Consider the following 26475-nt stretch of genomic DNA (forward strand, 5'->3'; position numbering starts at 1 on the left):
GCCGATTTGTTATATTCATATACTGCATTTAACATTTTTTTTGTTAGTGAAATTTGTCATCCAAATAGTTGACACAGAAATTTAGATTACTCACGCATGGGGATGTTGTCAGAAACAGACGCGGAGGTGACGATTTTGCCCTTTCTCTTTCCTTGTAGTTCAGGTGTGTTGCCCATACATCAATTACACATGTACTGATTTCTGAATGGGGTTTCAGAGATGAAAACACTCCTTTGCTTGCCCAAACAAAGCCATTAGTGTAGACACATAAATCACTGAAATGAAAGCGTGCAGACAACATTTAAATATTATTCATAAATTATGTCAACTGCATGTAAATATAAAAGGTTTGTAGAGATTATTCAAAGAATTAAATTGTGCATACTCTTTTGTTCCTTCAGTTTCTACTATGTAGTAGTACATATCTCTTTAGTGTGGGTTCAGGGTTGTTTTCATATGCACGGCTCGTATTTCAAATGGTGAGCGTAGCACTGGGCTAGGACGCATTTCAGCACGAGTCCGTTTCTCTCTAGCTTCAGCCAGTGGAATCTCAGATATCGGAACAGGGTTCATATGCTGTTGTCAGTGAATTTAATGTTAGTTGCAATTACAAATCATGTCAACTATATTACACTAATTGTTTCAATAACTAATATGATTATGTCAACTACACTACATATCATGTCAACTACACTACATACCGTGTCAATAACCGTGTCAATTACATTTTAACAACTATTACAAGCAATGTAAACAATAATTCATTCATTTTTTTACCTTGTAAACAATCATTCTTCTTTCCGTGTTTTCAGGAGTTTTTTCTTTTTCCTCATGCATCTTCTCTTTCCCTTTATGTTCTTGTATTTGTATGTTGGATTCAGGAGGAGTGTCATCCAGTGTTTCAATACCCTCTCTCATCATATACTCAACAATTGAGCATGCAACTGCATCCTCTCTGTCTTCCTGAAACTCCATGCTATACCATGTCAATTATATTTTTATCTATGTCAACTATGATATCCACAATGTCAATAACTAATATAAAATCATATAAAAATATTCAAGAGTTTAATATAATCATTATAAACTGTACCTGTTCATTTATGATATCAACAATAACATTTGTTGCCTTGATTGCTTCTTCATTGTTGTTGATTTCAAAGTCAGTACATGCTTTTGATAATAGATGCAAGGCATTTTGTGTTCTTAAGTCTATATCAGCTTCATCTTCTGCTTGAATTTCAAACTCACTTTTCCTGTTCTCAAATCCTATAATTGATGCTTCAATATTGACATGTGCAGGAGATTCATTTGTTGGTGATGTCCTATCAGCTTCATCTTCTGCTTGAATTTCCAACTCACTACTCCTGTTTTCAAATTCTATAAGTGATGATTGATTATTGACTTGTCCAGGAGATTCAGTTGTTGGTGATGCCCTATCAGCTTCAACTTCTTCTTGCATTTCCAACTCAGTTCCACTGTTCTCAGATTCCATAATTGATTCTTGAGTATTGACATGTCCAGCATATTCAGTAGTTGGTGATGCCCTATCAGCTTGAACTTGTACTTGAATTTCCATCTCACTTCCTCTGTTCTCAGATCCTAAAACTGATGCTTGCTTGTTGACATGCTCTGAAGCATTGGCTTCTTGTTGTTGGAGAGATGCGGATGCTGTGTGTGGAGATCCTAATACGGCTGTCAAGATAGGAGAGTTTGATTCATTTTCACCATCACACATCATGTTTTCCTTGCTTTGTTCATCTCCTTCAACAGTTTGTCTGACCTCTTCAGGATTATCAACTGGTGATGTAGGTAAATTTTCTCTATTTCTTTCTTCTACAGCCTGTTCAAAAATTAGTTCAACAATGTATCAACAAAATGATGTATTAATCTAAAATAGGTTGATTATGTGCTTACTTTATCGAAGAAATCTCCCAATCTGAAAGTTGGAAATTCATTCAAATCTTCAAGTGTTTCGTTTTCTTTTTCAGCATTCCGTATTGAGTCAAATACCGCTTTCCAGTTATGAACAGCAACATTGTCGTCTATATGAAATGACTGGGACAAATGCAGGAAAGTGTCACTCACAGATACAACCGGAGATTTTTGGCTTCCAATTGCGCTTCTAGCAATGTCACAAACAAATCCAAATAAATCATTATTCTTGATCTGTGAAGAAGCTTCTTTGAGGACTCTAACAAGATTGGTCCTTCCATCATTTATCTGATTGATGTATTTTAAAATATTTTTCACCATATCTGATGGGAGTATGTTCTGAGAAGAAGACCCCACTCCACTGTCATCTACATCAACTCTTTGTTCTTCATTCTCTTGCTGCTGCTCTTCATTTCGAATGTATCTCTTCTTTACATTTCCTAAACCAAAAACTCCTGCACTGATCTCTCTATCTTCTCTAGCCTGAAGATGCTCACTTTTCCATCCTTTCATTAATGGAAATGTCCGAGGAACAGGACGCTTGTCTTGTATAACTCTGTCTAAGTAGCAGAGCTGCATATGTTAAAAAATGCATGTCAATTACTATTGTGTCGTGTCAACTAAATACAAAAGCCACTTAAAATAACTAATACAGCTTATGTTAATTATAGTACGAGCTATATCAACTACACACACAACCTAATGTAATTATGTTAATAATCAACAATGCAAAATGTAAAACATACCATAAGGAAGGGAAGTGGTCCAGCAAATGCATTCTTCTCTGTGATTGACCAATTTTGTTTTGCAAATTTGAGAACAGATATTACATACGAACACCAATTTACATTTCTCACGTTATCCAGATCATCAATTATCTCTCCAATCTTAGATTTTACCATTCCACATGTTGATTGCTCAATCAATGTTGATTCTAGCAATAACAAAAACATTGTCTTAAACTGCTTTCCTCCTTGAAGATCATTCAACATAACCTTTAAAACATCGTTATGGTTCACACTTTCTTTTTTCGTACCACATTTCTTTGCTATCTTCCTCATGAAAGCTGCATTACTTTTATACTTATCTCTAGGATAAGTAATGTCACCTCTTGAGAATCCATATACAAGCTCCACATCCTCTTCAGTGATATGAATTTGTTTACCATTGTTAAGCTTTATCTTGCACTTATTCTCTTCAAAAATTTTTAATAATACTAATGCTAATTTGCTAGGAATGTAATCAATCTTGAAATGTAGGACACTCTCGAAACCCAACTCCTTCACAGAATTAATCTGTTTCTCATTCAGTCTGCTTATTGCATCAACAAAATACATCGGCTTCCTTTTCACTAGAAGCCTTTGAGATAGATTTTCAGCAATAACAATCTGTTTTCCATCCTCTACACTTTTCTTTTGCTTTTTCTTAACAATCATTAACTCTTTCTGAGATACTGAGGTATTCCTTTTTCGCTTGGATTTCTTCTGTTTTCTGGTTTAAAATCAAACATAATAAATCTATATCAATTATACAAAGTATCATGACAATAACAAGTGTACTCTGTTGACATCAAGTGTGTGTATATTACTAAAATTATTTCATTAGATATACCAATCACAATTAACAGAATTTCAGGCATTAAGTATGCTCTATCATTAAAAGGTATTTTCCATATATAGTTAGAACAATTATATTATTACTATTATGTCAACAGTTAAAGTTGACATAACCTGTTGATTATCTTATAAAGTTTATGGCAAGTATACTCTGTTTATATAAATATGACTATGTCAACTATTATTTAAACAAGCTTAGAATATGTCAATAGCTATTGACTTACTACTACAACCATACATATGTTTTCTACAGCCATCCTAACAGCCATTGAAACAAGCATACCCTATGTCTATAGTTGTTGACATACTACTACAGACATACATTTGTATGTTTTCTACAGCCATTGAAACAAGCATACCTTATGTCAATAGTTGTTGACATACTACTACAGCCATACATTTTTATGTTTTCTACAGCCACTCTAACAAGCATACAATATGTTAATATTATTATGTCAATACCTATTCAAACAACAATACACTACTGTCAACAGAATATTATTATAGCTATGTCAATAGCTAGTATATAAAATGTCAATAATTTTAAAAATTTAAACAAATCTTAATTGGAAGGTGAAGCTTCTTCTCTTCCTTTTTTTACAGCAGCATTTTTCTTTGCAATCTGTTCTGATTCTACCATCGCAAATCAACAAAAAAATTTAGCAAGTATCGAATTCATAAAAAACGAAATCGAGATGTTTTTTAAAACACCAAAATCAAAGCAATATACTTAAAATTTGAATCAATTTCTTAACCTGAAGAAGTAGCTTCATGCGTCGCCGATTTTGACTGTTGTTCCTCAGCTTCAATCAATTTTCAACCGATTCTTTCCGATTTTCCTCTTCGTTCGTCATTTAGATCAGCGAGATTTTCAATGTTTTCGGTTTGAATTTTGAAAATCAGCGAGTTTTTGCAGATTTTGAAGGATTCGAATTGTATGAAGATCAGCGAGATTTGAGATTTTTGACGAGAGATTTTAGAGAAATTTTAAGAAACTGGTTTGAAATCAGTTTGGATGTTTCACGTTTTTTTAATTTATGAAATTACAATTTTACCCCCTTGTTGACATAATATTGTATTTGTTGACATTTTGTTTAGCTTGTGGATTAGTGGCCCATATTGCATCTCATTTCTCAATTTAGCTAAATAATCTCGACCTAACAAGACCCTATATATATATATATATGGGGAACCGGCTCTCGGCCCGTGAGAGATCCTTTGCTAAATATACATATTATACTGATCATGAAATGTAAACTTATAAAGTTTATATGGTAAGGTAAATTGGTAATACATTTATTGAAATTTTCAGTTTAGAAAAATCATAAAATAATATGTGGGTGATGAGTAGGAATCATAATTTTACATTATGTATACCTAAAAAACTCTCCCTCTTTAGTTGACATCAACCACCACGCCCGCTATATGGATGCACGGCTTCTTCAAATTAAGGAGTTCCGGCAAGATCACCGGGGGTGATGGAGACTACCTTCCGACGATAGGTCTGAAATGATGGTGGAAAGTTTTCTTCATGGAATCGGTGAAACTTTGGGTTATAGGCGTCCCCATAGCTTTTCAGTTGCTATGTCATTGTTCAACTCAACAAACTTCTTCATGTCACCATTGATTTGCTGTCTAGGTGTATAACAAGAAAGGGAAATTGCAGGTTGAGCAGACAACGGAGCGGTTGAAGAAGTGGGGAGGCCAACAAACTATGATTAGGATGCTAGTCTTCCTATGTTGCTAAGGAAACAAATGTGCATCTAAATTCACAAGTTGCTGAAAAGGGAAGCTATCACACCTCAATTAGGAAAATTGGTGTATTGAAAGCTGTTAGGTAGCAGCCTTGTGCTTCTTTGGCATGCAATAGCCACCAACAACACAAGCATGTTCGAGAGTAATCTGCTTAGCTGGTTTGAACTGTTCTGCTTGTAACTTCTTCACTTCCTGTGCAAACACAGCCTCAGCAGACACTGTCAAGTCTATGCAGTTTGCCTGAATGGGAAGTACAGAACAAACAAAATGTAAATCTTCATCAACTACACAAGTATAGTTGGCAACACAAACCTTAATTATCGTAACGAAGTGGGCTCCGGCTTTCAAGTAGTATGATGCATTTAGAGCAAGATCATTGCCTGCACAAAATATTAGTAGTATTCTAAGACTCATTTCTACCAAAGTCGCCTAATGCAATCAAACTATACAAAAAGTAAATATAAAACAAACAGAAAGAAATATAAAAGAAAATCTGTTTTATGGGGCTTGGGGGTAATGGTATGTGATATCAATCAAGAAAATAACTATTGTTAGGAAAAAAAAATACTAACAAGAATGCATCAGAGACTCAGTTGCATCACCCATGATCTCTTGAAGGGGAATCCGAGTAATTCCTCATCTGCGTAGCGATATATTACTTGAAAGCAACAGGAGGAGAAAGAATCTGTTATTAAGAGAGCAGCAAAAACTCAAAATGACATGTAGAAGGGAAATGGAAACAGCAATCCATTATTTATGCAAAGTTCTTGAGCAAGCATGAATGTATGACTGGGAAAATGACGAGGAGAAAGCACTTTGATAAAATATTATAGAGGACCGAGACCTGGTCAGGCTGAGCAACATCAGAAAATATAACATCAACCATTCCTACAGTACTATGAAGTATGATAAGTATATATTGGCAATAATGACTACCAAGGGAGTAAATAGTAACTTTGATAAGTATTTTTTTCAATTATCTGATTAATTTATATTTAGAAAAATTGAGTTATATGGGAGCTGAAATTTATAAATTTTTTAAATATTTTTATACAGTATTTACAAAAGTCATAAGATTAAACTCAAATATTTTAATTTTAAAATGATTTACGAGTTTTAACCTTATTTTTAAAACCTCATAAACCCTCCGAAATTCTAACTACCTTTCTCAGTTCCTTTCCACACCCAGGCTGCGTGTGCAACAGAATGATGATTGCTCGGTTTATTCCCAAATCTGCACAATTTCATCGATGTCTATCCCTAATTTCCTCCGCACGCAATTCGCAGCTCCAAATCCCCTAATCCCAAATCCTAATCGCATTTCATCGCCTCGGCCTCCTCATTTTTCTTTCTTCTCCACCGGAGGGAACAATGGAGGCCATGATTCCACCACATCAACCACCGATTTCTGGAAAATGTCATCGGAAATTGACCAAGATATCCACTCCGTGTTCTCCATGGATCCCGGCGATCCGCGGGAGTTTGGTGGAGGGGACGACGAGGGGCCAGTTGAAGATTATACACCGTGGAGTTTTTCAGGGGAAGGGAAGGAGCAACCGGGTGATGATTTGTTCGGCGGCGTTGAATCCGACGGAGAAGAAATTGGGATTGCTAGTTTAGGAGATGGAGTGGGATTGGTTGTTGAAAAGAGTGAGGAGGAGAAACAGCTTGAAGCCGAGGCCAAAGCTTTGGCTGATGCTCTCAAAGGTCAGTTTTTTGGTTAGTTTTCTTGTTACTTTGTGTTTTTAATTGAGATGTATATCCAGATTATAATGAATTTGATTTTTGTTGATTGTGACATGTTGGGGTCTGATCTATAGAGATTCCTGAGGCTGGATTTTATGTTAGTGAATGCTGTTTCAGTTATCCTGTTTGCTTGATCAAGTTTATTTGTAAGAGAAGTTGAAATAGCTATACTATGATTTTTTGCTCTCCATTTTCTGAAATTTTGTGTGCAATTGGCCATTATTTAGCTAACAATTTACTTTCCTGAAACCAATCAGATAATAAGTTGAAGTAATTCACATGTACGTTTGGTGATTTCCCTGTTGATATGATGGTTTTAAATTAATTAATGTGAACTTGGATTACTGTGAGCCAATTGGTTCTAAATGTTCCATCATTTTAAGATACATGTCTTAGAGAGAAGGAATTTTTTGGGAGTACAAAGGGATTAACTGCTGTATCTTCACAATGCACTTCCTGTCGACAGGTGCACGAAATTGTAAAAACTCCTGGAATATTACTCGAGTTGATTAATGTTCCATAGGAGTTAGTAAAAAATTTCCCCAGCTATAGCGTGTGCCGTGTGCTATATTATTCAACTTAGCGCTACAGAGCTACATTATAGTTGATTCCTGTCGGATGTTGAGGGCTTTTAATAACTAGTTACAATCTTAAATTTTCTTCATAATAAAGGTCTTTTTGTCCAGTGAATACTTTTCCAGAGAACAAGTTAACATTTTATCTTTTTTCTCCTTTTACTGGAGGTCATTGATAGAGAAGCCTTTTTTCTAGAAAATTGTTCACATATTGTGATGATTCTTGCAGGTTCGGATCTTTCATTTGGTGACCTTATATTGGCTTCTGGGATAACAGATGAGATGCTGGATAGTTTAATTGCACTGAAGGACTTTGAAGGCATTCAAGGACTACTGCCTCTATCTGAAATAGAGGAGAAGCGTTATGAGAAGAATACTAAAAAGTCCGGCAGAGCTGAAATAGAGCGCCAAAAACAAGAGGAAGCTGCCAAGGCACGCGTCAGGAAAGTAGACGAGAAGGGGAGGTCTTATGGAACAGGGAGAAGGAAATGCAGCATAGCTCGTGTTTGGCTTCAGCCTGGTGATGGAAATTTTATGGTGAATGACAAAGAGTTTGATGTATACTTCCCTATGCTTGATCACCGTGCTGCTCTTCTTAGGCCTTTCTCTGAAACAAAAACATTGGGCATGTGGGATATCAATTGTACTGTTAAAGGAGGTGGCACTACAGGTCAGCACTAGATTTCTATTGAACATCCTTTTACGGTTGATTGATCAAACTTTTTATTATGCGTTTGGAAGGTGAGTTCATACAACACATATCCTCTGATTAAGGAGTACTACCATAATCTGGACTACAAAGCTCTGATGTTATTTTTTTAACCTCCCTTATATAGCAAATGTTATTTTCTCACCATGTTTTGATGAATTCAACTGAGTGGTTGACTTGAGCTGAGTGCTTCCTTGTGCTAATCAGTCTCTTGCTATCATTCTATTAGCTTTGGTATATCTGTTAAGAGTTTTGGTTCTGTTTCCCACCTGCATTGTGTGATTTGTTGCCACTTAAGATCTTTGGATTAAAGTTGAAATACAATTGAGTTTGACAGAGTACCGTTGACCTTCAAATGCTATTTTGTGTATATGAAAAACATTGAGTTTAGCCACCAGACGTGCATCAGCTAGACTGCTCTATTAGTATATTTTTTTCCTGGAAATTTTGAATTTCCAATATATGTTCCCTTGCTGTAGATTAATTAACACATGAATGAACTTTGCAGGTCAAGTTGGAGCAGTCCGATTGGGCATCAGTAGAGCATTACAATGCTGGGAGCCAGGAATGCGCCCTCCTCTGAAACAAGGTTTAACTTCTGAAACCGGATTCATGTTTCTTGTCCACAATGTTTGACCATTTGCACGCCCTGTTATGTTGAAGCCAGCGAAAGTTTAGCGATCAACTTGCAGTTCTAACATTTCCCCTATACAACTTAAATTGTGGTCGGGACATTTTCCTCTAACCCTGTTTTTGATGTCTCTTCAGCTGGTTTTCTGACGAGAGATTCAAGAGTTGTGGAAAGGAAGAAACCTGGTAAAGCGAAAGCTAGGAAAAGCTTCCAATGGGTCAAACGTTAACCATTTTGCAGTCTTCATCTATGTCTCCAGTTATACAGAAGCAGTGCTAGTTTTTGCTAGTTTTTTTATCAATATGATATAAAGCTAGTTAGGTTTGCCGTTTTTGTAATACTTCCTGTAGCCCCAACATTTGTTCCGGGGCTTCTTGATGTTTCAATGTTCATCGTCTTCCCCACCTTTCCGCGATTATGTGATGATATTAGAGCTCACTGCCTTCGATTCTTTTTTTAACCATCGTCCGCGCCCGATACATCGTCTGCGGATGATGCGCGGAGGATACCCATCGTCCGTCGCAGCATCCGTCACTGTGGACGACGCGGACGATGGAAACGCGTTTCGTTTTTTTTTTTTTTTTGAATTTTTTCAAAAAATTTTCTTATTTAAATACTACTATTCACTACCATTTCACACATTCCAATTTCACATCTCTTCAATTATTCTCTCTCATCGTCTCAAAAATGAATCCCGACATCTACGATTTGAGTACATCGGATGGCTGCAGACGGGCCTTGACTCGAGCCTTGTTCGATGCCGTTAATGAAGCCAAGGCGGAATACTTGGCACAAATGCAGCGGGAGCAGGCGGCGGAGGTGGCGGCGGCGGAGCGCGGGTCCCTCGCCCGATACAACGTCGGACGTTTGTCCCCCGCGAGCACGACATAGCGCACGAACGTTTGTTCGCAAATTATTTTGCCGAGAATCCAAGGTGGGGCCCGAATGTTTTTCATCGACGTTTTAGAATGAGCCGAGATCTTTTTCTCCGCATTGTGCACACGTTGGAGGGACGTGATGAGTACTTCCAGTATCGGGAAGACGGGATCGGCAGACCCGGACTTATGCCGTTGCAGAAGTGCACGGTTGCGATCCGTCAGCCAACAGCGGATATGTTCGACGAGTACCTCCACGTTGGGGAGACAACTAGCTGCGAATGTCTCAAGACTTTTTGTAAGTTAGTTGTGGAGGCTTTTGGCGACACATATTTGCGACGCCCGACTGCTGATGATTGCCAGAGCCTAATGCGGATGCACGAGACGGTGCACGGCTTCCCTGGGATGCTAGGGAGCATCGACTGTATGCACTAGCAGTGGAAGAACTGTCCGACGGCCTAGAGAGACCAATTTACTAGCGGCTACAAGGGCAGCCACCCGACGATGAGCCTAGAAGCCGTCGCTGACCACCGCCTCTGGATCTGGCATACCTACTTTGGTGTAGCCGGGTCGAACAACGACATCAACGTCCTCAACTCATCCACCCTATTCGCCGATCAGTGCAGGGTCGCGGTCCGGCCGTTCAGTTCACTGCCAACGGCCGCACACATCATATGGGGTACTACTTGGCCGATGGCATATACCCAAGGTGGCCTGTTTTTTTGAAGACAATCAGCTGCCCAATTGGTGAGAGGAGAGTCTTGTTTGCGGCAAAGCAGGAGTCCGGGCGGAAGGATGTGGAGCGGGCTTTTGGGGTGCTCCAATCGCGGTGGGCAATCGTGAAAGGTCCGGCGCGTTTCTAGTACAAGGAAGTCATCGCCGACGTCATGTATGCGTGCATCATCATGCATAACATGATAGTCGAACAAGAACGTGGACATGTCACCGATTGGGTGGATGATGAAGCCGGATCTAGCTCCAGCACGGTGACCTCGCTTGTCACTCGAGGATTACCAACTGGCTTCGGTGCGGTTCTACAGCGACAGGCCTCAATGCGCAACCAACAAGACCATACTCAGCTCATGACCGACATGATTGAAGAAGTTTGGAACCGCAACCGCCGCCGTTGAGAAATTGTAGTTTTTTTATTTCGTATTGTAATGTTTGAATTTTAATGAAATGAAGTTATTTTTCCAAATTTTGAAGTATTTAAATATTCAAATAATAGATAAAATGCTTATGGCGTCGCTTAGGGCGGGCTATAGTCCGCCCCACTGCAAGTGGAATAGGAAGAGGATAAAATGCTGACGTGGCGATATATAGAGCGTCGCTTAGGGTGTCCCATTGTGAACGCCTCACTGGTACTTGATTGGCAGTGAGTGATTTCTTTTTGAGTTTGATAAACGTTTCTCAACTATTCTATTATTGGGGTGAGAAATAAACTTTAAATATCAGTGATGCTGATGCAAACCATAGTGAATGTTTGTTTAAATTGTATATGAAATAATGTACAATAGACCATATTCATATATACAGATAAAATGATTTACAGATTTTTAGAAAAAATATAGATTGGATGCAAAATACTGAACACTTGGACTTTCCTTCTTGTAGAATGGACAAATGCATTTGTTAAATACTACTCCCTCCGTCCCAGAGAAATTGGCACACTTTTCTTTTTAGTTTGTCCCACAAAAGATGTCACATTTTTCTTTTTGAAAAAAGTTCTCTCTCACATGAATATAAAAATTATATTTTCTCTCTCCATTTAACACACAAAACAAAACCTCCTAAAATTCTGTGCCATTTTCAAAGTATGCCAACTTCTTTGAGACGGAGGGAGTAATATTATTGAGACTCAGTATTGATGAGATGCAGACAAGATTCAGATAACTTGACCAAAATGCTACGTCATTGAAACTCATCATATTAGCATTCAAATTCATAAGCTAGACTATTAAAATCTAGGGGAACCCAAATGTGGCACAATCGATATTTACTCATTAAAGTTTAACCCAACTAAAATTATAACAAATCAATAATTATAAACATACAAATAATCGTATATAAATCCGTAGCCCATAAATAATATTGAATGCCATCACGGTCATATATACATGTCATTTGAATTCAGATTTAAATTACTACTACTAACGAACCATAATTATTTAGTCGGTCTTATTTATATCTATTATTCATGAGTATTTACTAACTAACCATAATTGTTTAGCCGGTCTTATTTAGTTCTATTATTCATAAATTGATCTTTACTAACTAACCGTAATTATTTTAGTCTTTCTCGTATAGTCTGAATTTTCTGGTAGTTTCATTAATTAGAATTAAAGTCTGCTTTATGTCGTTTAGAAAAACCTGTTTCTTTCTATTCTGTTTAGAAAAATCCTTAAAGACAAATTAGAATTCTAAGCTTAATGAAAATGAATAATCATTAAATGGTTCCAACGAAAGGTATAAATTTGAGGACGATACAAAAATATATGATGTGAGAAACAAAAGTCCACGTAATAATCAAGTGAATCAAAACTCCCTCGGATAATGAGATTTGACATTTTTTTTCCAGCGCCATACATGCCTTGTATTCTAAGAAAAGCAGAACAACCCTCCCCACGTTGTTTTCGAGTATTTTCAAACCAAACCTAGCCTAGCTAAATCTTCCACGACCATTTACTCACATAAATGTAAATTTATTAATTTACACCTATTCATTTGTCACCTCATATTTTCCAACTTTCACCTCATTGGAAATTAAACAATGAACATACGACTCTCTTCTAAATTAAGTAACCAAAACGCAAAAAACAAAAAAACAAAGCTACGTACAACAAAAATATGAATCAAGAATAAAACTAAATTTCTTTGGTCTTTTGTTTTTTGACGGACTTATCTTGCTCGCCGCTTTTATTGGATTGAGCATTTCTCTCAAATAAAATAACAATAATAATAATAATAATAATAATAATAATAATAATAATAATAATAATAATAATAATAATAATAATAAAAGTAATCGAACAAAGGGGCCATAAGTTGAGTCAATGAGAAATATTCTTCCCACAAGACAATATTCTCCCGGCTAGCACTCTTCCCAATATCAGATCGGAGTAGTTTATGCAGTTATGTTTTATAAGGTAATTCTTGTATTGACCCTAAGTTTATGAGGTCCTTGATGGAACATTCGAACACAAAATTATATATTGGGCTGAGACAAGAGATTCACAATGAATTATTTAAGCTATATATATGACGAAGGAAATCTAATTTACTTGAAGAAGCAAGAAACAAAAGACGGTTGCAAAAGTAGAATTCAAAATAACGAAGAGTGGCTTAATGAAATGTTGTGATTGTGAAAATTGTCAAAATTAAAATTGATTTTTCTCCATCAAAAGTGCGTTAGATATTTTGTGATAACAAAACTGCAATTGGTTTTGGATCTCATGTTAACATCTATGTATATGTTTGTGTCTCTCTGTATTTGTGTTCAAATTAGTCCTTCAAAATTAAATATTCATTTCGTTTCAACGAAGCTAACCTCACTTTTTTTTAATCCTGACCAAGATAACTTATTATTAAAAATATAAACATATAATATAGTTTTTTTTTCTTTTTCCACTTGCAATACAAAATAACATTGTGTACAATCACCATACATATTCATATAATTTTTTTAGTATAACATTAAACACGAAAATGACTTAGAAAGGGTAAGGTAGTAATTTCAATATTCGAGCCAGTTGAATTCGAAAGATATGGAATAATCTAGCACTTACCTATTCCAATCCCATTATATATAGCTGCCTGCCTATGATATCCCAAATTATCAACTCTTGTTCATCTCTACAAAATAATTAAGTGTGAAGAAGTTAATTCGGTTGTGATCATGGCGGGGCGCTACCAAGTGGAAGTGAGCATCACCTCCGCCAAAGACCTCAAAAACGTCAACTGGCGCCACGGCAGCCTCAAGCCCTACGCCGTCGCGTGGGTGGACCCCAAAGCCAAGTCCTCCACCCACGTGGCCTCCGACGGCGAGTGCGACACCTCCCCCACCTGGGATCAGACTCTCCTCATCCCCTTCGACTCACCCATCGAAGACTCCACCCTCCACATCGACATCGTCCACGCCGACGACACCAAGCCGCTCATCGGCTCCGCCCGCCTCCCCCTCCGCGACCTCATCGACGACGTCGGCCTCGGCCGCCGCGCCGACCGCACGCTCCACCTCACGCGCCCCTCCGGCCGCCCCCAGGGGAAGTTAGACGTCGCCGTCAGCGTCCGCGAGCTGGGCTACCGTGCGCCGGACCCTTACTATGCACCGCCGTACGGCGTGCCGCCTCCCCCGTACGCGGCGCCCTACGGCGGGGCTCCTGCTTATGCGGCCCCGCCGTCGGGTTATCCCGCGTACGGAGCTCCTCCTCCTCCGAGCTACGGGTACGGGTACGGGCAGGGTAGTTACTACGGTGGGCCCCAGCAGGGATACGTGGAGGAGGAGAAGAAGGGAAGCAAGTTTGGGGGGATGGGGACGGGATTGGCTGTGGGTGCGGTTGCAGGGGTCTTGGGTGGAATCGCGCTCACCGAAGGTGTTGATGCCCTTGAGGATCATATTGCTGATGACGTGGCGGATGATCTGGCTGATGATGCAGGTGATGAAGAAGATTATTAAAATTTAATCAAGCTTATACGTGTGTATTTTTTTTCACTTATTTGATGTATACATTTCTTGCTGCCAATCAACCTGTCCAAGAAGAAAAAATTGTGGAATAAAAAAATGTGTTGTATAGCATTATGCTCAAGAATATTCGTAATCAAGGAACCGAATAAAAGAACAAAAATTGGAATTGTGCCCGAATTAATCACAGACAAATGTTCATTTTCCTGTCTCTGAGGAAATCAAGATATGTATAGTTGAAAACACTTGTTGTCTAAAAGTTTAGTGTGTGATTGCTATTTAGTGGAGTATATGGTAAATTTATGGGATTCTAATATTGTTGCTGTTTAATTAGGGGCGGTAATAGACCTCACCACTTGACTGGAGGTCTATATATGACCTGATGCTGCCGTTTATTAACTAGGCTAACGTTTAGTAATTTTTTTATGACCTAAAAGAACATTTTTTATGAAATGTTAAAGTTTTCAAATAGCCAATACTTGTTATATAAACTTCAGCATCTTATTAAATTTACAGTCAACTTAATTCTAATTTGATTCATAGAAAATGAAATTCACGCGTAAAAATAATTTATTTCCATTTTTTAATTCGTTCTCTAATGAGGTGAGTCCTATTTTCCACTGCCAATATTTCAATAATTTAAAACTCGTGTTGTCATAAAAGTCTCTATTTTTATGGAAGGGGGGGTTAGTTTTACAAAATTATGTCATTTTCAATGTTATTTTAGTTTATCGAATGATAATAAATAAAATGTATACGCGAATCAAATTACACTGATAGTACTATTTAAGTATTTATCAAAAGCATATATAATTTTATATTTCTAAATTATTAAAAATTACTATCGTATAAATAATACTGTCACGTGAAAAAAAGAGAGAAAATAGAGGCTATGTATGGTATGAGGAGAGATATTTTTTTTTATTCAGGGTCCTCGGATAGAAAATTTCTTAATTCAGAGACCAAAAAGATGCAAAATGAAGAAATTTGAAATTCACTCTTAAATTTAATAGGCTTGCTGCAGTTATATGTACACTTATGTTACTATATATTTTATTGTACTTTTATTATTTAAAAATGAAACAGTTTTAGTGCCTATTTAGTGGATGGAATACAATAATTCATTGCCCTTAAACAAAGACATCATCCATCAATTCATATTTATCTTATTTTTATAATTTTATTCGATACATATAATAAGAATGTAAAAGAAAATTGATATAAAAAAAAGGTCCAGATTTATTTTACTTTTATTTGATACAAATTATAAAAAATTTAAAAAAAATGAGTGAAAAGTTAATGAAATGTGACGGATTATAAGAAACGAAAATAGTTGAGTAAAAAAATTAATGAAATATGAATCTATTTTTATACTCTATTAATTTTATAATAAAACTATAATTAAATTGAATTAATAGAATATAAAATTTATTTACCAAAGAAAATAAAAATAATATAAAATATTTAATGATGGACATGCTCGGATAGGCCCTTCCTCTGCGTCAGTCTTTTCGCCTACTAATTTGTGACTCATATTGGAATTAGTATTTTCAATAAATTTTCTGTAACATAGGATGAGATGGGAGAATTTATTCATCTTTCCTTCAGTGTCACTATATATAGTAAAGTTAAAGCAATGGAGCCAACCACGTATTTCCAGTTCAAACACATGGCTCCTTTATCAATTATTAAAGCAGCTTCTTTCTCTCTAGTTCATGGGAATCTAGCTACACATATAGATACACACAGTGCTCTAATATTCAAGGCATCCGATGTAAATTAAGTCAATTTTTTATACCGATAGCGATAAGATTCGAAATGCCATGCTCTTTATAAATGCCACAGCCAATGTGTAGTTGTAATTCTTGCAAAACACTGGTTGGACTTCAAACTATCCTACATTAGAAAATTAGAGAAGATATAAGCAATATAGTATAACCCCTTACAGTGATATCAGAGCCAAGGTTCGGCGAACCTGTATGGTCCAAAATTCGGTCGATTGCTTGCACGTTACTCTATGTTCCTGTGTAAGCTCGATCAAGATCTATTGTGACCTATAACATGTGTGGTCATGATATGAGGGGAGATTTGGTATCAAAACTGAGGGTTCGGTAGGCTTGTGTGGCTCGAAGTTCGGTCAATTGCTTTCACGTTCTCTGAGGTTTTTATGTGGTCTCAATCAAGACCTGTGGTGTGGTGGCGGGTGGCTTGTGACATGTGTATTCTTGGTCTTGTGGTTTTGGTTTGAGAGTGATTGTAGGTATTCAAACCATCTCACATCGGAGAATTAGAAAAGGTGGAAGTAATATATAAGTTCAACACCTATGCCGAGGAGTGCCCCTAAAGCAAAGTTGCAAGAGTTATACCCAAAATGGACAATATCATACTAATATGAGTTCGGATGTGCACTGCACGACCCTCACGACACTCTTGTGACAAGAATTATCTCCGTCCATGATTAAATGTCTCATATTTGACCGGCCGGGTCTCAAGAAATTATTTGACTTTATGTAGAAAAGTGGGTGGAATATGGGACCTGCTTTTATATATTGGTTTTATAATAAAATGTGAGTGGAATGTAGGGTCCACTTACCAAATATAGTAAAAGTGAAATGAGACATTTATTGGCGGACGGATAAAAAATGAAAAATGAGACATTTAATGGCGAATGGATGAAGTAAATTCTAAACAAAGGTCGTATCACTCATTGGTCTTTGTAGATGCGATACTCTTACTTGTCCATATAATTGCACTGTATACTCACGGATAGATCTATTCTAAATAAGGACGAGTCAAACTCTCTTGAATTCTCGGCTACTTACATTCCTCTCCATAAGACGAAACTAGTATAAAATTAAAACCCAAATCTAAGTATATCAAAAGCTAGACTAGAAAAAGTTATTAGACCATTAATTCTAAGTCAAAATAGGCATATTTATAGCGTGGAGAAGACTAAGATATGGGAGGATTCAAATATAGTATCATTAATACGGAAAATATTGGGATTTAAAAGAAAAAAAAAATTGCAAAAATCTCAAAATTCCGTGCCGTATGCGTACAATTTTTGTAGAATATTTATAACTTTTTCTATCGGACTCTGATTTAGGCGTGTGAGGTACCCACACGAAGCTCTTCTGAAGACGAACATAATAGTGGTCTTGAAATTCTGATTGGAATTCATCATGTTTAGTCTTTTTTCCTTCAAAACTCAACAAATGCGTCAAAATACCAAAATATGTAGGGATATATAAGGAATATTATGTACATAATTCACATAACATGCAATCGATATTAGTCAAGTCTAAGCCTAAAAAGCATGCAAATTATGTGTTTATCAGTCGCGTTGATGGTAGTATGTCACGTGTAGTCTACATTAGTTTTAATTTGATCGAAGTTATTCATCTGGAAAAAAAATTACTATAATTCATGTATTTAAATTTTAAAAAAGAATTTGAGGAAAACAAATAGAAATATTGAAAGTTCGGTAAAGAACCTTAAAAGGATAGATAATCATCACTAATATGACATCCATGCAATATTCAGTCAACAAAAATTATTGATCAATTATACTCCATCATTCAACATTTTCACAATTATTGTACTAATGTAATAGTCACTCATCACTTATGAAACATTACATTCATTATTTACGTTTAAACGCACATAATTTTTCCAGTACAGAGTGATAATTACGTTAGGTATAAAACTGTATACTCCATCTATCCACAATTTAAAGAATAATTTTACTCAATATTAATTTAACATATTGTTCAACTTTATGAAAAAAATAAATCGAAAAAGTTAGTGGATTATTAATCATATTTTTAATAGTATTAGTTTTATAATGAATTGTGAATGAAATGGTTAATGGATATAAATTTACGTACCAAAAAGTGGAACAAAAGTAGATCTTTAAATTGTGAACGTCTTAAAATAGCAAAATGGATCTTTAAATCGTAGACGGGATGAGTATAGGAGTACTACTTTTTACGGTGTTCACTAAAAAAGACGCTTTTTACTGGTCAATGTTTCCGCTAGCAAAACTCTAAAAACGCATTTTTCAGTGGTTTTTATATTATTATGATACATTAAAAAACAAGAGAATATCTTTTACTACGAAAAATAATACATTATCGTCTTTCTATTTTCATCTGTCCATCGAAATAAGTGCCATACTACTAAAAATGGAAAATTACTCCAAATTTAGTGTTCACTTTTCTTTATCTTTCTATTTCTTTTTTTCTATTTTCTTATTTTATAAGTATTTTTTTCTCGTACTTTATCATAGGTCTATTTTTAAGGAAATTTTTTGTATGATAAATACGATTTCACATTCATTAACTACTAAATGATGTGTGGGGGAAAATAGGTGAATGTGGAAAGCATCTTTACTCAACTCCCACCAAAAAAAACAGTGGCAAATAAAATGTAATAAATGTCTCACAACTGCACCCATGAAAACCATTAATGGCAGTCCCAACTACATCAAATCTCATAAAACCACACTATCATTATATATATGTGCACATCTCCAATGATCCAATTAGGAAGCCAAAAGTAGCAATTCCTGTCACTAAACATTCCCAAATTCGAAGCTTTAGTTCATAAGAAAACTCTTTTTGGGCATGGCAGGCGAAGTTGCAAACGGTGAGAAGAAAGTGGGAAGTGTCAAAATCATCAACACAACTTATGTTAAGCCCAAAAAATCCATAGGAAGGAAAGAGTGCCAATTGGTGACATTCGACCTTCCCTACCTGGCCTTCTACTACAACCAGAAGCTCCTGCTCTACAAAGGAGGGAACGAGGACGGCGGCGCGGCTGTGGAGAAGCTGAAAGATGGGCTGGCGTTAGTGCTGGAGGAGTTCCACCAGCTGGCTGGGAAGCTCGAGAAGGATGAGGATGGGGTGTTCAAGGTCGTGTACGATGATGACATGGAGGGCGTGGAGGTGGTGGAGGCCGAGGCGGAGGATGTGGAGGTGGCGGAGCTGACGGCGGAGGAGGGATTCTCCAGATTTAAGGAGCTGTTGCCTTATAATGGAGTGTTGAATTTGGAGGGGCTGCAGCGCCCCTTGTTGGCTGTGCAGGTGAGACTCTTAATTCAACTTTCATTTATTATAGTGCATCTATTTTTACTACCAACTTCTGTTGCCTATATTAAATTCTTAAGTGACTAGTTAATTCGAATCATAATCTGCTCTGTAGTAGTTTAATTAATTAACTCCTAGTCCTTACGAAATGTTTTGCTAATATGGAGGTGCTTTCATTTTAGAATAATTTACTGGAAGAGAATTATATCACTAAAGTCCTATAGTACTGTTATTGGAAAAATATTACAAACTTAATTTGTTTGAATTTATATTTCCTAAATCCTATAGTACCATAAGTATGTAGACCATTCCAATGCTAGAAAATATTTGGGCTTCTGACCTTATTGAAATGATGCAAATTGACATTATACTCAATCATAAGACAGTATTTTAGTACTTGTTGGGGTTAGGAAGTGATGATATTTGAACTATATATATAAACATTTTGTTACATTACATATAACGTCGCGTTATTTAGTGTTCCCAATAACATATCTTTTGGTATTTTTTCCGCTGTTATTTGAAGTATTAATCTATTGTTAAAGTGTTTGATGTAAGATTTGATAGGAGTATTATTCTACTTTATAAAATACACACTGAAACTAACATAAAAAAAAATTATCATAGGCTTATCAATCGAAGTAGTGATGGTGTAGTTAAGAGCGAGAGTTGAGTAATATAGGGAGTAAATGGAGTACTATTTTTCAAGAAACAAGCGGACGCATATGGAGTTCAGTGATGAAAGGGCACTTAACCTATCTTTTCTTTTTTTTTTATTTACTTTTGAAATTTATTCAAATTTTATATGAATTGTCATAACTAAAGTCTATAATCAGAATTAGATATTTAGTAGTAATAATTTTTTTTCTGGGTCCAACTATTTGAATTGAAGACTTAGGTGAGAGTTGAACCACTTCCTATACGCCCCTATTTTGTTGAATGAGATCAACCATGGCCCACTTAGCTGTGCCTGAATAAATGCTTCCCTACTACACTTAAAACACTAACGCTCACAATTTAGTGCGTGTGAGTTACGTCAAGCAGTAGAGAGCCAAAAGTCTTAGATTTGAGTTCTTTCGTGGTGCGATCTTTAAATTCAAATTCATTAACACACTAACGTTCACAATCAAATCAATTCAATTAAATTTAGTATACGCTGCTATTTATATTACACATGCAAAAATGATTTCCTACATTACACATGATATAGAATGCCATGTTTTAGTAAAAGCTTCAAACATCACATGAGGTAAGTGTTTCCAAGAACGTTTGACTTTACATTCCTCTTAGATTTTTGTACTAACTTTTAATTTTGTATTTATTTGTACAAAATTGATTTCAATATTAAATGCTACTTTTGGTTATGAAATTATTGTGGGTAGAGAGAGATCGGATTGGAGGTTGAAAAATTAATGTAATTAAATTTGACAGCTCACGAAACTAAAAGACGGGCTGGCAATGGGCCTCGCCTTCAACCACGCCATCCTCGACGGGACATCCACATGGCACTTCATGAGCTCGTGGGCCGCCATCTGCAACGGTGCCACATCGGTCCCGGTCCCACCATTCCTGGACCGCACCAAGGCGCGCAACACCCGCGTGAAGCTGGACCTCTCCCAGCCCTCCGACGCCCCCGAGCACGCCAACTCCGCCTCCCCCGCGGCCCCCGTCCTCCGCGGCAAGGTCTTCAAGTTCCCCGCCTCCGCCATCGACCAGATCAAGTCAAGAGTCAACAACACCAATAACAATAACGATAACGATAACAAGAAGCCCTTCTCCACGTTCCAGTCGCTGTCTGCGCACGTGTGGCAGGCAGTGACGCGGGCGAGGGAGCTGGGGCCCACGGACTACACGGTGTTCACGGTGTTTGCGGACTGCAGGAAGCGGGTGGACCCGCCCATGCCGGAGAGCTACTTCGGGAACCTCATCCAGGCGATATTCACGGTGACGGGGGCGGGGCTGATCCTGTCGAACCAAGCAGAGTTCGGGGCGGGGCTGATAAGGGGGGCGATCGAGGCGCACAATGCGGAGGCGATCGCAAAGAGGAACGAGGAGTGGGAGAGCAAGCCGGTGATATTCGGGTACAAGGACGCGGGGGTGAACTGCGTGGCGGTGGGGAGCTCGCCGCGGTTCCAGGTGTACGAGGTGGATTTCGGGTGGGGCAGCCCGGAGAGCGTGCGGAGCGGGCTCAACAACCGCTTCGATGGGATGGTGTATCTGTATCCGGGGAAGAGTGGGGGAGGGAGCATTGACGTGGAGATCAGTTTGGAAGCTAAGGCCATGGAGAAGCTCGAGAACGATAAGGACTTCTTGTTGGAGGCATGAGGAGTTCATCAACAACCTAACACCCATAATAGTCTTTGCTTTACAGTTACTTGCTCTCTCTCTATCTTGTGTGTTTATTGGGTGTCACCTTAGGCTTTCCATGTATGTGTGCTCAAATATTCAGACAAATTATCCGACTTTAATTTTATTTTTTTGTCTTCACTACCTATTTCAATTTATTTGGTGCACCATATATTAGTTCGCTGAGTGTGTAAAGTTTAATTAGAATTTAGCAATCCACAATTCAAATTTAATTAATTGGTTTAGTTAAACGTTAACTATTTAATTTTAATAAAAAAAGCCTATATTTTTAGTTCTGAGCATTGCACTAATATCATGTGTGGTCTCTATACTTTTCAAATATCACAAGACATACCTAGTCATTGATATAATATCGTTGGACCAACTTTATAATTTTTAAAAAGTAATTAGACCAAAATTCATCCATTCTATAAGAACTAGTAGTATTTATTTATATATTTTAATAAGAGAGAGAATTGTCATTTCGGCTGCACTTGTTCTCTATTCCCTCAACAGAAGTCGTCAAAGTATGTGACAAATAATTACTCGCCATGTCATACAATTAAAGGGAAATGAATGAAACAAGATGACTGTTCTTTCTCGTATGAAAAAGACATGAATAACCCCTATAGCCTAAAGGGTTTCTTGGTCCAAAAAAATGCAAAATTCTTCTATCAATGTCCAAGGACATCTGGTGATATTTTTTATAAAAATATGGACTGCAGATGATATTAGTGCAATGTTCAGCACTACCGTTGTACTCCAGTTCTCAAAAAAATAGAGACACCATACCACATACCATGGGAATGTCAGCACGGAAGCACTGCGGGCCTGCAGCTCGATAATTAAATCGATGATTAAACTGAATAATGTTAAAGTATCACGTCAAATATAGGGTATAAAAGTTCAATTGGTCTAATCCTTCATCATACGTGTTACTGATACATAACTACCAGTTTGAATTCTTCAGTCTCAAAGAATTTTCGAAATGCAAATACTACAACAATGCCAAAAACACTAAAACATCTCATTATTGCTCTAAGTCCAGACAGTTTAAGGACTGTCACGCTATATGTTCTACACCGTCATTGTCGTCCCAAAACTTTTTCTCAGAGTCTCAACTTTATGTTTCAGTGTTTGAAGCTGAGCCGGTAGGTGCTCCTGCAGCAGCTTCTTGAAGAGTATTGCTGTTTGGATTCTCCGGGGCAGGGGTGATCGAGGAGGTTTCTTCAGTGGTATCTAGAGCTTTAGGGGGAGAGGTGACCGAGGAGGTTTCTTCATTAGTATCTAGAGCTTTCAGACTATCCGGAGCTTCAGAGGCATCTGAAAATAGTCGTATATGACCAAAATGTCTCTAAGAGAGTGAGAGAGAGAGAGAGAGCGAGAGAGACTTTACTGACCTTGAGAGGTATCCTCCGATTCCAGTTGGGCTTCCTGTTTCAGTCTTTCTTCCTCCTCTTTCTGTTTCCTCTCCTCCTCTTGCTCTTTTTTCAGCGCTGAAAGTGCTCCTTTAAATCGCTCGGCCTTCATATTTATCGCACTTTCAGCTGGATCTTCTGCGGTTTCTAAAGGCGACCCATCAGTATATATGCTTTGTAGTTTAGTGAAATGCAAAGATAAAATAAATTTTACATTACATACATAAACTCGTCTAATTTTACAAAAAATTACTTTGGGTTTCCAGAACAGCTAACAAAATCGAAAAATAATGAACTTTATTTAAGAAAACGTGTACTCACTCGGTTCAATATTTGCTTCTGGTTGAGTTGTGTTGGTACTCGAACGTTTTGGTACTGGAGTGTCAATATCATCGAGTCCAATTTCACGTTCAAGGGTGCTCTTGAATTCCCTTGAGACTTCCTGCAAGGGGTGCAGCATAACTTGATTATGAACAAAAATAATGTTTTTTCATTCAGCACTTGAAAAGACAGCTACCTGAAGTTCTCTTATTGTAGGTTGGAATGCACGCAAAGTTTTTCCAAGGTTACGGGCAACCTGTCACCACAAAGTATGGTCAATGGAGATACATTACCGTCATGCAAAGCTTCTACAATGTAATTGTAGGAGAAACGAGTTTCATCAATTGAGAAACTAGTCGATAAAAAAAACTGATAGGAAACGCATGGAAGAAAGTTTCTTAAATTACTCCTCAAGGGTGCAACGAGTTTTTTCTTTTCTTTTCTTATTGACCTTAAGAATACATCTAAATCAGATCAGACTCTTTTCTACTGGAAACTTGTTAAGACATTTCCACTGCCTATGGTATAAGCCCACAAACATCAATCCTAGACTTGGATATGCAGCTTCTGAGAAAAATACCCAAAAGCTCCCAAGTTACAGGGGAATGAAATCAATTTTTTGGGACATTCGCCTTGAGTGGACTCATAGATTTCACCCAAATTTTGAATGTCAATGACCAAGTCACCAGCATGGCTCCGAATTTGAAGAATCTCTACATATTGGTGAATGGTGATGCTGGTTTGTAATCAAAAGTAGCAGCAGCTAAATATGTATACTCACTTTGTCCGTTATTAAATGTCCCATTTCTCTATTTCGAGATTTCAAAAATGCATGTCCCATTTGATTTTTACTATATTTGGTAAGTGGGTTCCACATGCCACAAACTCAATTCACTCATAATTTATCATAAAACAAATTCATAGAAATAGGACTCTTTCCACTATTTTTTTCCATCCACATTCCTTAAAACCCATATTGATCCTAAATGGAACAATTAATGGCAATTCAATAAGAGGCTCTCAAGAATCATATTGTTCATATTCTTAACCCTATTACTATTTCAGAACCAAGATGATTATGAAACTACCTACAATCATTTCTAAGATTAAGGGCTAGTAAGATTTGCAGCAATCATAAATTGTAGAGAAAATTCAACAATTTTTCAATGAAGTAGTGAAAACTTTCCAACTCCAGAATACTACATAAATAACCCTTAAAACTCATTAATGATACTAAGATAGCAAACAACTTTTAGAATTCATGAGCATGACTCTACACCTTGCTCCTCGCCCCAAGGCCTATATCGATAAAAACTATGGCTCAGCCAAAAAGACTTGTGCTGACTATCTATTTAGCTTCATATTAAAGAAGAACTATACAAACTGCTCACTATACAAAAAAGTAATGTCCCAATAATGTTGTGTGATAGCTGCAGAGAATAGTGCACATCATAGTGTTACTCCATATGCTAGGAGTTAAATTATCCACCACGGATGCATGTAACGGTGTCACCAAAATATTTGTGTCATTATTGCTAATACATAAACAAAGCTCATTCAGCTGAACTTCTCCAGGATTCAGAAAAAATCTAAGAAATGACTGCTTGACTCATAAATCTCAAGGACCTGAAGTGGCTACTACGAGAGAAGATCTAAAGATCCTAAGCTTAACTAACTTAACTACTTCAGAATCTGCAAAGCAATAAACTCAAGTTATAAGATACAAATTGAAGGGGTAAACCTAAAACAATCTATACCAAAGCATTTTGATTACACAGCGCGTGTCGTGTCAAGCAGAAGCAATAAGCAACAATCCAGATGACATTAGTCTCTAATCCGAAACCGAGTAGCATCATTATCTTACTATCTTTACATTAATAAAATCAGCCAGAAATGATTGAACCGGTATAGTTCCCAACACATAAGCTAAACCCCAGCAAATAAACGAAAAGGGAAAACAGAAAGAAAAAGCTAACCTCAGCAAGACCTTTTGGCCCAAAAACTAAGAGAGCCACAACCCCAATGACAAGAACCTCAGGTGCCCCAACTCCAAATAAAGAAGCATAAACTCCTTTACCTTTACACTTCCCCTTCCTCGCTGCAAAACACCACACCTCATAGATTCAGCACCACATAAAGATTTTAACTTTACAAATTGAACTAAAAATATCACACTTCAACCAAAGGTTTCCCCAACTTAGACACCAATCAGGAATATTAATCAATAAACACCAGAAGCTGAAAAATGGGGGAAAATATATGGCTACCTATCTTCACCGGATATTGCGAAGTGGAAACCCCCATATTCTTCAGGCCGCTCCATTGAGCTAAACCCAAGCTGGGCACGCATGTAATATGCTTATAGATTGCATTTTTAGGGATTGGAATTGCGGAATTCGAGAAATAACACAAAGATGGGATCTTCCGAGTTGAAGAAGAAGAATGCAATAAAGAAGATGTTGGGGTAGAAATAGCAATTGACATTGTTGCAGTCATTAGGAAGTCCAGAAACGAGCTAGATTTTGGAGTTTATTGAAGTCATGTAAATGGCAAGGATGGAATTGGAAGCTATGGTTTTCGAAGCATGTGTAAAATGTTGATTGTTTTATTTTTTGATATTTTGTGATATTTTAATAGATAGTTTTATTATGATATTTGGTGCACAGAAATTAATGAAAGATTTTAGTAGGTGAGAGAGATCTTCAGCCTAATTGGTGGGCTTTTAGGCCCAATTTCTACAATCATGTTTAATGGGCTAGTGGCGGAGCCACGGTGGAGTT

The 26475-nt window shown here is 37.2% G+C and overlaps 3 protein-coding genes, 1 non-coding gene and 1 pseudogene across 6 annotated transcripts; 3 read left to right on the forward strand and 2 right to left on the reverse strand.

The window, feature by feature from the left end:
- Positions 1-5883: 5883 nt before the first annotated feature.
- LOC125191431 (small nucleolar RNA snoR60) lies at positions 5884-5952 on the reverse strand. Its single transcript, XR_007171115.1, has one exon. It is a non-coding gene; the product is annotated as a small nucleolar RNA snoR60 (small nucleolar RNA).
- Positions 5953-6500: 548 nt separating this feature from the next.
- LOC125187606 (small ribosomal subunit protein uS9m-like) lies at positions 6501-9385 on the forward strand (annotated as a pseudogene). Its single transcript, XR_016130480.1, has 4 exons — positions 6501-7013; positions 7857-8297; positions 8845-8925; positions 9105-9385. The product of XR_016130480.1 is annotated as a small ribosomal subunit protein uS9m-like (transcript).
- A 4275-nt stretch (positions 9386-13660) lies between these two features.
- On the forward strand, positions 13661-14634 carry LOC125187092 (Calcium-dependent lipid-binding (CaLB domain) family protein). Its single transcript, XM_048083607.2, has one exon. It carries the CDS (start codon positions 13738-13740, stop codon positions 14515-14517), a length of 780 nt encoding a protein of 259 aa, XP_047939564.1. The 5' UTR covers positions 13661-13737; the 3' UTR covers positions 14518-14634.
- Positions 14635-19049: 4415 nt separating this feature from the next.
- Positions 19050-22097, forward strand: PEL3 (HXXXD-type acyl-transferase family protein). Its single transcript, XM_048087910.2, has 2 exons — positions 19050-19607; positions 21042-22097. The coding sequence occupies exons 1-2, from the start codon at positions 19149-19151 to the stop codon at positions 21933-21935; spliced, it is 1353 nt and encodes a 450-aa protein (XP_047943867.2). The 5' UTR covers positions 19050-19148; the 3' UTR covers positions 21936-22097.
- Positions 22098-22855: 758 nt separating this feature from the next.
- Positions 22856-26300, reverse strand: HCF106 (Bacterial sec-independent translocation protein mttA/Hcf106). 2 transcript variants are annotated; one of them, XM_048082730.2, is made up of 6 exons: positions 25963-26300; positions 25672-25793; positions 23892-23951; positions 23696-23816; positions 23357-23521; positions 22856-23279 (listed from the first exon to the last, which is right to left on the reverse strand). In XM_048082730.2, exons 1-6 carry the CDS (start codon positions 26189-26191, stop codon positions 23080-23082), a joined length of 897 nt encoding a protein of 298 aa, XP_047938687.2. In that variant the 5' UTR covers positions 26192-26300; the 3' UTR covers positions 22856-23079. The 2 variants fall into 2 exon arrangements, with proteins under 2 accessions (XP_047938687.2, XP_047938688.2); XM_048082731.2 differs by having other exon boundaries at positions 23357-23512; positions 25963-26298.
- Positions 26301-26475: the final 175 nt, after the last annotated feature.

This window comes from Salvia hispanica, chromosome 5 (assembly GCF_029641045.1).
Source record: "Salvia hispanica isolate PSC_SH4W2 chromosome 5, Shi_PSC_v1, whole genome shotgun sequence".
Lineage (NCBI taxonomy): Eukaryota > Viridiplantae > Streptophyta > Magnoliopsida > Lamiales > Lamiaceae > Salvia > Salvia hispanica.